At 36.6% G+C, this 12,159-nt stretch overlaps 1 protein-coding gene across 1 annotated transcript; it reads left to right on the top strand.

Moving 5' to 3' along the window:
- The first annotated feature begins 3,546 nt into the window (after positions 1-3,546).
- Positions 3,547-10,523, top strand: LOC108109519 (gliolectin). The gene is made up of 2 exons (XM_017218073.2): positions 3,547-4,407; positions 9,275-10,523. Exons 1-2 carry the CDS (start codon positions 3,882-3,884, stop codon positions 9,400-9,402), a joined length of 654 nt encoding a protein of 217 aa, XP_017073562.1. The 5' UTR covers positions 3,547-3,881; the 3' UTR covers positions 9,403-10,523.
- The last annotated feature ends 1,636 nt before the right edge of the window (positions 10,524-12,159 follow it).

Genomic DNA, 12,159 nt, shown 5'->3' with positions numbered 1-12,159 from the left:
AAACATTAGTTTTCTGTGTTTACAAAGCCATAATCATTATTGATAATTCAGGTAATTGGAGAAACTTGTCTGGCTTTATGAGAAGTGAGTAGATATGGGATATATATGTAGTCTTTAGTCCCTTCTTCGACTTTTTTACTTAATTATGAGTCACTAACCATGACGCATTGAATTCTTTTTACGTTTACGTACTTACAGACTTCTTTGTTATACATTTATGAAATGTTATGAAAGTTTACAAAAAGGTTATGATTAATAACTTCCAACTTATTATTACATAGAGGTATAATAAATATAACATATAAAATAATTAGAATATAGTTAAAGGAGCTCTCTTACCTGTTTCTTTGGCGTAAGCCTTAAGCAAGAAGTTGTAAATAAATAAATGGAAAAATACAACAAATAATGGTTCTAGTTTAAAATGATTTGAAAAATTTGATGTAAACTTGCTTCAAAGTTATTTATAATTTTACTTATAATTATATAAGTATTTTTGAAATAAAAATGTCACAACGCAATGTATTCCCCTTTTCTCATTGTAAGAAAGAGAAGAAGGGAATTCCCTTCCCACTAGAAGTTTCATATACTCAATCACATATTCATTTTCAAAAGCGCTTAAAGATAACTTTAAAAATAATAAAAATAAAAATGACAAGTTTGAAAACACCCCATTAAAATCTACTTGTTATATGCAACTTTTAAATCACATTTTAGATGCATTTCTCTCAGTCTTGTTTAGATACATACTTGGTATATACGAGTACATAGACTTCTTTGAAAAATCAAACTAAAAATTTGTTGATTAAGGTTAAATAGTCCCCATAATATTGGCATAACATTCTGAAGAGCAAAGTACACGCTTGTTAGATACATTTCACTCAATCACAACCAGATACAGACATATGTACGATATATCTGCAGTTTCTGTTGCCACGAGCAATGCGAGCAACACAAATCCATATTGCACATTGCACACAGCAACAGTAAAAACAAAAAATGAAAGAAAAACAGCTGGGGAAGGGGACTCTTTAATGAGCTCATTTATTAATTAGACAAACGTGACGTCAGCCGTCGAGCATTTTTTGGGCACTAAAACAGCAGTTAACCTCATGGGCAGCGCGTGCGACAGTTCCATTGATCAGTTTTGGGTTTGGGTTTGGGTTTGGGCTTGGGTTCATTCTTCTCTGTAGATTCCCTGGGTTTACGTGGTACGTGGGCCATAAACTAATTTCCGAACGACAGGGGAAAAACAGCTTGAGTTTTCCGCCGACAAGCTGCATTCGACGGAAGTGACGGCGGAAAAGTAGCCCATCAGCAGACCCAGACACGTACCAAGGAAAAACGAAAAACAAAAAAGTATCTACAAGATAAAAATATACAAAGCCCATACACTCAACGACGTGCATTCAAATTCGTAAAATAAATCAGCGCAGCTACGAAATCAAAATGAGTAAAAGGCTGAAACGCATTTCGGTGGAAATGACGCAGCAACTGTGGCTCGGAAAATTCAAAGGAAAAATCAATGAAAGAGGGGAATCTAAGCAACTTTAGCAACACATTTTCCAACTGCATTGTTTCTTCCCCCTTTTTTCGAGTGCCTCGATTTTATAGTTTTTGGCGCGAGGGTTGGTTTTTGCATAGAGATTTACACACTCGAAGTGGTGTCAGAGCCACGACCAGGCCGACCTGTGCCACCAATTCCACCCGATGATCCCATCCAAACCTCTGGTCGCAACCCTCAACCCCCGATCACCTCACATGCAGGTAGTTGCCAATCCGAATTTGGACATCGCGCCAAAAAAAAAAAGATATATATATAAGGAAGGGATAGCAATCTTCATATGTCTACAGTGAATGCTAGGTAAGTGGGATTTTTAAAACTATTAAAATGTACGCAGAATTTAGAAAGATTACAAAAAACTTTGATAAAGGATAATTATATTTTTATGGTTATTAATTTTGCAACGTTTTTTTAATTCCCCCATTTCTCATTGGTACCCTTAGCGAGTCACCACTGTACTCTTGAAAACAATAATAAATCGCAATCCTTTTGGGCGCGGCCTTTGTCCAGAGCCACTCTTTAAAATGACTAATCGCTCCGGCCAGACGAAATGGTTCTGAAGATCCCAACTACCCAAGACCAGCTGCTGCTGCTGCTTCTGCTGCTGCTCCAGTCCAGGTCCAAGTGGCATAACCCAAAACCCAGTCAATTCCCGGTTCTCGGCTGACTCAGCACTATTGAAATTGAAATGGAAATTGAAATGAGTGTTGGCGGCCCACATTGATAGGAGAATGGCAACACACCAACTTCCTACCTCCATTTCTATGCGGTTTTTCAACTCTTTTCACTTTCATTTTGAACCACGCTTGAATTGCCCCGCGAGCGCGAAAGTGGTTTTTTTTTTGTTATATTTTTGCATATATATTTAGCTTCTCTATTATACAGATTATTCCAGGGAATTATATACATACATATATATTACCCCTTTTTCTGTTCTAGGCACGTCTGGCCAATTAGGCCGTTTAATGCCGCATGAAGAGGCCCAGTCTGACCTTGAGTTAGGGCCCAAAAACGCGCTAACACATACTCCTATCAGTTAGTTAGCGTTTTAGCTTGGTATTTGTGTGGGGCAAACAAAAACAAGCCCGGAGTCTAGCATAACTAATTGTATTTACACGGCCTATAATTGGCACTCAAAAGAAAAACAAAACTGAGGAAAAACAGATTCACTTTCCATAATTGTTACATGTAAATAATCAATATCGTAGGTCCCAGTCTAGTATTTATCATAAGTAGGGGAACTACATTAAGCAGAATTCTAAAGGTACAGCTCTCTCTTTAGAACAGGTACTTCGCTCTTTGAATTTAGTATTTCTCTCTTGCAGTAAAGCATACATTAAGAAGGTGCAGCTTAATTCCAACTACTCTTTAGTGTACTTCATGGGGGATTATGATGTCATCAGGCTATTTAAATACTCAGAAAACTACTTTGAATTCATAAGATCAGATTGTTTGTAAGCAAGTCAGTTTTTTACTGATCTGGGGTACAAAAAATAAAAAACAAAAGTGTTTCTCGCAAATTTGATCGCTTATATACGAGAAAAAAGAAAAAATAAAAGTTAAACTCACTAAAATCTTTAAAAATTAAGCTTAGTTTTTCAAATTTTGTTAAAAAACAAAAGTGCAGATGACGCTCGTTATATTAGTATAATACCACATTTTCCATCTGTTTAAGTTTCACACCTAATAAAAGAGCTAAATACATTAATAGGTATCAAAGGGCTTGCTAAAACTCACTATTTTCTTCCAATATATTAGTGCAATCTATGACGTCACCACAATAGCCTCTCTTTGTTTCATGCGTCACCTCTCACTCGCCGCCTAAACAGCGCATGCTACGTTTAACACCAGAGCGCCCGCTGTTAAGCGACCGGTTAACATTTAAAGAGAGAACAACGATTGCTAAACAGCTCATATTGAGCGAATGAGTATGTTAGCTAACAGTACGTACTGTTAACGTTTCCCTGTGCGCAGATTCCGCTTTGAGCATTCATTCGTCTTTCGAATTTCGCTTCGTACGGTCGTTTTGTATCTACACTATCTGCACTTCGCTCGCTCTCTCGTGTGAAAGTCGTAAAACATACACAAAAAAAGCATATCATTATTTCAACCAGCCGTAGAAAACCAATTGAAACTGCAATTGCAATGAGTAAAATACGCTCGTAAAATTTCGCGCAGTGTTTCTGTGAAAGTTCAAGTGAAAGCGTAAAGCAGCTAAAAAAGCGAGTAAAATACTTGCAAGCAACCCAGAAAAACCAAAAAAAAAGAAGAAATTTAAAAGTTTAAAACGAAAATCAGGCAAATAAAGCAAACAGCAACCATGGCCCTTATGTGTCCGCCGATCAGTTTGGCCTTTCAACTCGCCTTACCAGTGCCACGCCCACCACCCAGTGCCTCGGAAAAGAAGCGAATCCGTCGCAATCTCTTTAATACCAGTCCCGGTGATTCGGATATCGATCAGCTGTTGGCCCAGGAACAGCGTTCCACAAGATTGTATCTGAAGGAGCGCTACGGCTTAGATATTCTCCAAGAGGATCGTCGTGATCAGGAGCTGGATGCAAACACAGATCCCGATGCGGATGCGGATGCCTCTAATAAATGTGCACCTAGGGGTATGCGTTATCCAACCATTCGCACGATATCAAGTGCCGATGCCGATGATGAATACGATCCTAAAACAATCAGTCAAGAGCCAACGGGCGTGGCCCTGACTGCCGCACAGATCTCCTCCAGCGCTCAGCTGATCCTCAAGAATGGCACCCACATCAGTAGCTCCGCAGATTTGTCCAACAGCACGAGACAGCACGGCCAAAAGCCATATGCGACGCAGCCACAAGGCCTTAAAGGTATGTTTTTTCCCATGATTATTTGCGGTATTTATAGTGCCGAGAAACACCTTGAAGTCTTGCACGAAAATATCTTAAAGATACACTTAGGAATAGATAGAAAAGAAAATACTCTTTTGTTTAATTAAATATTTGTTAGATTTCTCCAACGAAAATTTTTAAAGTATCTCAAATCCATTTCCTTATTTACCTTGAAGTTTTGTTTTATGCATTACATTTTGGAGAGTTACTGAAAATGTTCTGTTTTATTTTATACATAATTGTCCAATAAGCAGACACCTGATTTTGGTTTCTTTCTTCCGTTATTCCTTCCTCTTGCAGTCCTTGTTTTGTGCTCGTCCTTTAACCCAAATGAACTCTCCTCTTCTTTTCACCCTTATGAAGTTCTTTCCGTTGGTCGACAAAAAAAAACCACCCCTGTGTTCAGATTTTCCTAATTTCGTATTTTCCCCTTTGTACATTGATTCTTATTGTCACTTCCTTTGTCCTTGTCCGCTTTTCCCTCTTCTTTTTGGGCTATTTTTATCGGTTTGGTTTCTTTTTGGCTGCATTCAGGTGCGTTTGTTAGGGATTTCTTTTTTAGTAATGAGAAAATATCGGAGAAAGAGTGAAAATGTGTATAGAAAGTTTTTGATTTTTATATTTTATTCTTAGGAACTTGCAAGTTTTTAGTTAATAGATTGACCCTTCATTAAAAAGAAAACTATCTAAAATATAGAGGTTCTAAAGTTTCTCATTAGTTATTGGTTTTGTTTGATTATTTAACTGCACTAAGGGCTAAAATCAATATTTGCAACAACTGTGCACACAAAATGCATTCTCATGTGTGTGTTTATGAAGTTCGAGTGGCTAAAGTGCCGTTAATGCCCCTTTTTTATCGGTTTGTTTGGCACTGTTCCCCCACGTCTCCCCCACACAACCCTCTCCAAACTTTCATATTCATTTCACGTTTTGTGTATTTATTTTTTTTTTCGTACCAACTTCGAAATCTTGTTTTTCGGTTTTTGTTTTGATAGAAGTTTGTTATTTTGCGCCGTTCCATTTTACTCGGCTGTTTCCTAACCATTTTACGATACGTAAAACGAAAACGTTACGAATATTTTATTCACACTTCGCTTTCATCGTGGAGCCCCGACTTCTTTATCAATTCCGCATGTCAGGGTCCGATTTTTCTCTATTGACTCTTTGAGGGGGAGAATCTGGCGGAGAAATATTGTTTTGCCATTTCTACAGTTAGACTTGGTTAAGGGGAACTCGAAACTTGGGTTTTTATTGTAAGTGAAATTCGTGTTTTAAGATTCTTAAAGGCTTTAAAAAAACTAAATAAATAAAAGCATTTAGGAATAGACGGCCCCTAAGTTTTTATCCAACAAAAAGGCATCTTTGAAATTTTAGTATGACTATTTTAATAAAATTATTTTCTGAAAAGTTTAAATGAATAATTTGAGCAGTATTAATCATTTTCTGTTTAAAGCAACTGCTATGAATTTGAGTATTTCAGAGTTTTAAAGTCTCAGAAAACCCGTTTTCCAGGTTTTTTAAACATATTTTTGACTGCGAAAACATAGTTTTCAGTTTTGTAATAAGTTTTTTATAATAATTTATAGAAGTTCGACTGTACCTCTTAATTTTTCGGCTTATTGTTATTTATGACTGCCATACTTTTGCGCTGATATTCCGATCGCGCTGATATCGTGGCAAACAGAGAAACAGAAAGAGAGAGTGCGAGCGCCAGGGAGAAAGAGAGAGCTGTCGCCAGTTTGTCTTTGGTTTGGCAGTGTGTCAAAGCGCAAAAAGCTAAACAACACAAACTGTACGCCAAAATAAAAACTGTTGAATAACAATCGCGCGCCAAAAATCTTTCTTTCTTTAGATTGCAGCTAAAAACGAATCAAAAGTATATAAAATACAAAAAAAAACGCGTAAAATGCAAAGGCAATTAATTGAGAGGCCTCAATTAAATGTAAATCAGCGCCAACGCCTTCTGGTTTTTATTTTTCTAGTTGTTATTGTTGTTGCTAGCTGCAGTTTCTCCAAGGAGAAACAAAAACAAGAAGAAAAAAATCAACTACTTGGCACACGCCTGTGACTGTACATGGAGTTTACTGGTATTGGTGGGCTCCCCACTTTTTGTTGTTGTAAAGCCGCACCCACAACGACAAACGTAATCTCAACCAGGGGAAAACAACAACAATTGGCGTCACTCTTATACGACGACGTCAGCCCACTCACATGCATACATACATACATATATAAATTTATAATTTTTCAAAAGAGCGAAGAGAGCATGTTTCGCTTACTCGCTCTCTCATTGTATATCACTATCTCTGTCGCTCAGTATCTCTCTCTGTTTGTCTGCCTGCTGATGATGTTTTTTTGCGTTTTGGCGCGAATTTCTTATTTTCGTATTTATTTTTAGTCGTCTTCGCTGATAAGCTTTCCGTATGTGTGTGTGTTATTGTGCGTAGTAGTACTACGCACGCACGTTGTTGATGTTTTTCAAAACTCGTCGTGAAGGTCACACACACAAGCAAGCGCAAATCGCGTAAGTACAGCAGCGCCAAATGTTGTTTTTTGTTGTGTTGTGTACTCTTGTGGCAGGCCCAAAAGTGGAAAAAATAAAAACAAATCAATTAGACAAAAGTTCTGTTATCTCTGTTCAACTTTTTTTCTCCATGTTTTGGTCCCCACTGTACTGTGGATCCACAGACAACATTCGGAAAGGAATTTTTTCTATGATACGATCACTCCATTGATCATTTTACGCATTAAGTTTATGAGAAACTTAAAGAAAATGGAAATATTCCTATACAAGTTTGGTTAAGATCTTTCCATTTTAAATGGTTTTTAAAAACCTTTTTTGAAAAGAGTTGATCTTTAAGATACTTTTCACGATATTATTTTGGAGATGCATTCCGTTTAGATATCTATTTATCTACAAAATTTTAAAACCCTGTTTTCTCATTATCGGTCTATTAGTTTTTTTTGTGACTTTTTTGTTTTGCCTGGGCCACGCCCCAAATGGCCAGTTATGTTTGTGATTTCCTTTTAAAATTTATGTTTCTTAATTATGCATGCAGAAACTCTCTCGTGGGATCCCACATAAATATTTATAATGTGAATTCTTTGTTGCCGTTCCTGTTTTCATCGCCGACTCTCTCTCCACACACATTTCGTAAACAAAACGCGTTTTGTTGTTGTGCAAGCGAGAAGGGGATACAGAGATAGAAGATAGAAAGAGATAGAATGCTAGTTGGAGCTGCGTGCTCATAATGATAACGGTAAACGCACTCCCCCGACCTCTCTCTTCCGCTTACTCTTCCCACCCGCTTTTTACAATGGGAGCTCGTTTTTTTCTTATTTCTTTTTGCCCGTTTTCCCTCCCCCTTTTTCTTGATGATCGTCTCCGTTTCGCTTGACGTTCTTTGTCGCTGGCTTATAATTTTCTATAACTGTACATTTGATTATATCGCCAGAAGCGCGACTCTTTGGCTGCCAGGCGATTTCCCTTCTCTTTCTCTGGGGGCTTTTAAGTTTTAGCCATTAGTTTGTAACGCCCCAAAAGAAAGGGTGTAGTAATTTTACAAGCTTCGTTAAACTTTAAAATATTATGCAAAAAGTTATCATTATCTTGCAGAAAACTATACATTTTTAAGATCTCTGAATATATAAATACTATATTTTATAAAAAAATTGTTGATAATATAAAAAAATTAAACATTTAACAATTCTTAACTTAAAATTTAAACATTTAAAAATGTGGTCATACTAAATAGAACAATTTAAATTGCAAGTGTGACCAAGTATTCGGCTTTCTAAGCTAGCCTTGGGGGCCTTCTTGTTATTGTATTCCCCCGCCTTTGTTGCTGTTGTTCGGCTTTTCAGCTTTTAGGTCACTGCGCAGTGTCTGCGGTTTGGTGAGCGTCTTTGTGCGATCGTCTAAGCTCTAGCGGTTTACGTGATGAGGCAACCGCAGCTGCCAGTGTTCGATGCTTGATAGAAGTACAGTCAGACTTCTCTAACTCAGACTAACAGTTTTGCTTGATAAACTAGTTTTTCATTGGCTTTGTGGTTAGGTTTGGATTTAGATCAGCAAGTTGGAGCAGCTAAAAAGTTTTGATATTACACAATTTTGTGAAATTGAATTTCGAAAAAATGTTCAAGACTTGAAGGAAACGGATTTCATAACCTCTTGAAAATAATTCGAAGTCTCAGTGCTGTTGAAATTTTCTTAGTGATGGTTGATTTCTCTAATGAAAAGTTGATACTGCTGTAATATATATTTAAAAATCTCGTTTGGTTTCGATCTCTGATATAAAAGGATCCTACCACTAATTAGTTTCAATAGAATCAGAACTTCTTTACATATAGAAATTGGTTCAATTAAGTTTTTGATGAGCCATTTGGCCAGAGGCGAACGTTCGCTAAAGATTATAGCTCCCCTCCTCTAGACACTAGACTATAGATCGCAATACAGCTGCACTTTTTTCGATTGCAGCTATCGCTGTGGCCATGACATTTATTATATCGGCCAGTCGATGACCAGGTACAGGTTTACTCACTAAAACAAACAAATAAGTGGTGGGCTGGCTTGCACAAGTGTGCATACATAATGCCAGCCAGATAAGAAAGCTGCCCATGAGAAAAGAAACACGTATGCATTCGGTGTATATATTTAGTACATCCAATTAGACGCGCTGCACCTTGGCCAATGCTTTCCCTTTTGCCTTCTGAAGGTCAAAAATGACGCTGGCACTTTTATTTTTTTATTTTATTCACTATGATTAGTCACAGGGTATTATATATTTCCCTTTGCTTACTACACCGAATACTAACTTTGTACCTTTGTTTTTCCTTATCATTCCAGGCATTTACCGCGTTCGCAAGGCCAACAAGGGAATTTCAAAATCTAAAAGTACCAACATCATCATCTGTAGCAGCAACAACAACAAGAGCAACAACAATACTAGCGAATTGAACACTAAGGAGCAGTAACTTTCGAAGGATTTGGATGACAACAATTGCAATATATGATATTTATTGTAAAAGTAATTTTAATTTCTAAAATAATTTGTTTATTATTTTTTTTTTTGGTGTACCCCCATTGTACTTTTGTTTTTAACCAAGACTTGAAGGTCCCAAAAAAAAGTGTTGTTGCATGAAAAATTATGATGAAAGAAAAGGCCAATCAGAAACAACAACAAATATGAAAAGGAAAACCAGAAAAGATCGGCGCGCGTGCACGGCCAAAAACAGGCAAAATATTAATAATAATAATAATAATTATAATAATATATCCGGATGCATGGCGTTATACTATATCGTAATATATTGGCAATACGTAAATTGTAGTGAAAATGCGAAAGACTTGAGATGTTAGATCGCAGAATATGTATGTATTTACAAAGTAGATTAAATTGTAATTAGGCAATGCTAATTTTAGAGAGGCGATCAACGGCGCCATGCATCCATTATATAGACTCTAAACCCCCAAAAAATCCAAACAAATTCAAGCGTTCTCAGCGTGTTTTCGGGTCCTGATGCACGCGTGTGCCAAAAGTATTTACAATTTACTTTGTGTCATGATCTCAAAAAAACTATTTTATTATTTTGTTTATCTAAATGTAATTATAATTGAAATTATTTAAAAATTCTTCTTAGCCCACATGCAAACATACACACCCATTCACCCATACACCCATACACCCTAGACACCCACACACACACACTCAACACACTCATATTTATTGTATGTACATTATCGATGTGACATTTTAAATTGTATGTACTGTCTATGTATAATATTTCGTAACTATGGCAAAATAATGATCCCCCCTCTATAAGTTCCCCCCTTAACTATTTTGAACAACCAAACTGTGTATATTGTAAGGAGTATTAACAAACTCCAAGCAGCTAAATGAAAAAAGAAAAACTAAAAAAAAAATTAACAACAAATACTGTGTATATTTCCTTAAAAAACTTTGTAAAACTTATAAAAGCAAGCTGAAAAAAAAAACTTTTTTACTGTACTCCCCTCTCAAGCGAAGAGAGCAGTAGAAAGAAAAAAACAAAAACTTAAAAAAACTCTTAAAAATACAAATGTAAAACAAAAAACATTTAAAAGCTTTTTATTTGCTTACTTTGGGACGGGCTGTGTGTTTCCAGGGGCCCTTTTCGGCCAAGATGGCGTGATTATTCTCAAGCGTAAAGAAAAGTTGGGCCAGCAAACTCACTTAAGTGGAGAAAGATAGAGATCCATAAGTTGATGGGAATGACTCAGCTTTGGACCCTCGAGCTGCGGATGCAACAGTTTCTCCATTAGACAAGCGCCGCTCTATTGTTTCCTCAGACAGTGAAGTCTCGATGATAATGGAATCTGATATTTCTTCGAAGACATTAAAGTGGATCTTATTGGGATTTTTTATACATTTCTCGCACGTTCCCTTTCTCGAGTCTCCACTGTTCTAATTACATTCAATGCCCTCTGCATTTGGTATGCAATCAAGACGTGAAGTGGAAAAGGAAGTCGAACCTTCTCCAATTAGTCTATTTTCCTTCGTTCGTTTTCATCGCTAATCACCCGTGAGAGGCTGTACTGTAGATTGCCTGCGGGCATTTCGGAAAATGCTTTCTAGCCGTAATTTGTGTGCTATGCATACATATATGTACACACATAGAGATAGATATGTGTTATATCTGGTGGAGTGGAGTGGGCACTTAACATTAGATTGGCTGCGACTTCCGGCAAACAAAAACGATCGTTGGGCGTTTCATGATGATGATTGATGCTGGCCACCGTCCTCATTTACCCAATGATCATCCAACAAATCTAACGGATGTGGAAGCCGAACTTACAGAAATATTTGTTTGTATATTAGGAAATGAAACAATAGATTTGTGATTAATTTTTTACAAGAGAAGGACGTAAAATTAGTTGCATGATGTAAATGGCATACATTTCTTAGGGAATAGTTTTCTAGGAATGATTTCATGAAAAACTTGAAGGCATTCATAGGCTATATAAACCCCATGAAAGAGTAAATAGGTTGGGCATGAAAATAATGATATATATTATCAATTCCCCTTAGATACAAACATGCATACATACATTCATACATACATACATATGTATGTCTGTACTATAGAGTCCAGTTTCTAGACATTAGACGTTATGGTTTTATTTTTTCAGGCATTTGGCACTGCTCTCTTGAGCGAATCAAGAATGCAATATGCAATAATAATGGCACTGCTGGCAGAAATGGCAAATTACATGCTCTGCATTTAGTAACAAGCATGTACAACATATTTGCCCACTTAACTAGCGGCCTGGTACGGTTATTAGCATGCAATTTCAAGATTTTAATGGCTCTGCACTCGCATCGCAATCACATATACACACTCACACGCATTCACGTAACGCAACAGAGCTCACTCGTACAATTGTGGTTAAAATAATAGCACTCAAGGTGATATCAATAAACTGCGACGTTCTCGTGTGTATGCCAAATATCATAGTTGTTAAATAGGCTCGTAAACTATAAAATAAATTGGAAGTTGTCATGGCATTTAAATATTTTAAGTATTTTATGTGCTCTATAGAATGGTTCAATTTATTTTACATTGCACTCGTATAAATTGTTACATATATTCAAACACGACGAAGTGTAAAAATTAAATACATTTTCATAAGTGATAAAATTATATACTCTTTAACATTTTTATGTGTGTTATAAATATTTATTTTATTCCCTT

Source organism: Drosophila eugracilis, unplaced genomic scaffold, assembly GCF_018153835.1.
Source record: "Drosophila eugracilis isolate 14026-0451.02 unplaced genomic scaffold, ASM1815383v1 contig_47, whole genome shotgun sequence".
Lineage (NCBI taxonomy): Eukaryota > Metazoa > Arthropoda > Insecta > Diptera > Drosophilidae > Drosophila > Drosophila eugracilis.
The sequence above is the reverse complement of the archived record's forward strand: the minus strand, read 5'-3'. Positions and strand labels throughout refer to the sequence as shown.

Excerpts from the sequence above, each read along its gene's own strand:
- LOC108109519 (XM_017218073.2), top strand. The coding sequence starts at position 3,882 with ATGGCCCTTATGTGTCCGCCGATCAGTTTGGCCTTTCAACTCGCCTTA. Across the intron at positions 4,408-9,274 it reads GCAGCCACAAGGCCTTAAAG|GCATTTACCGCGTTCGCAAG; the intron begins GTATGTTTTTTC and ends TTATCATTCCAG.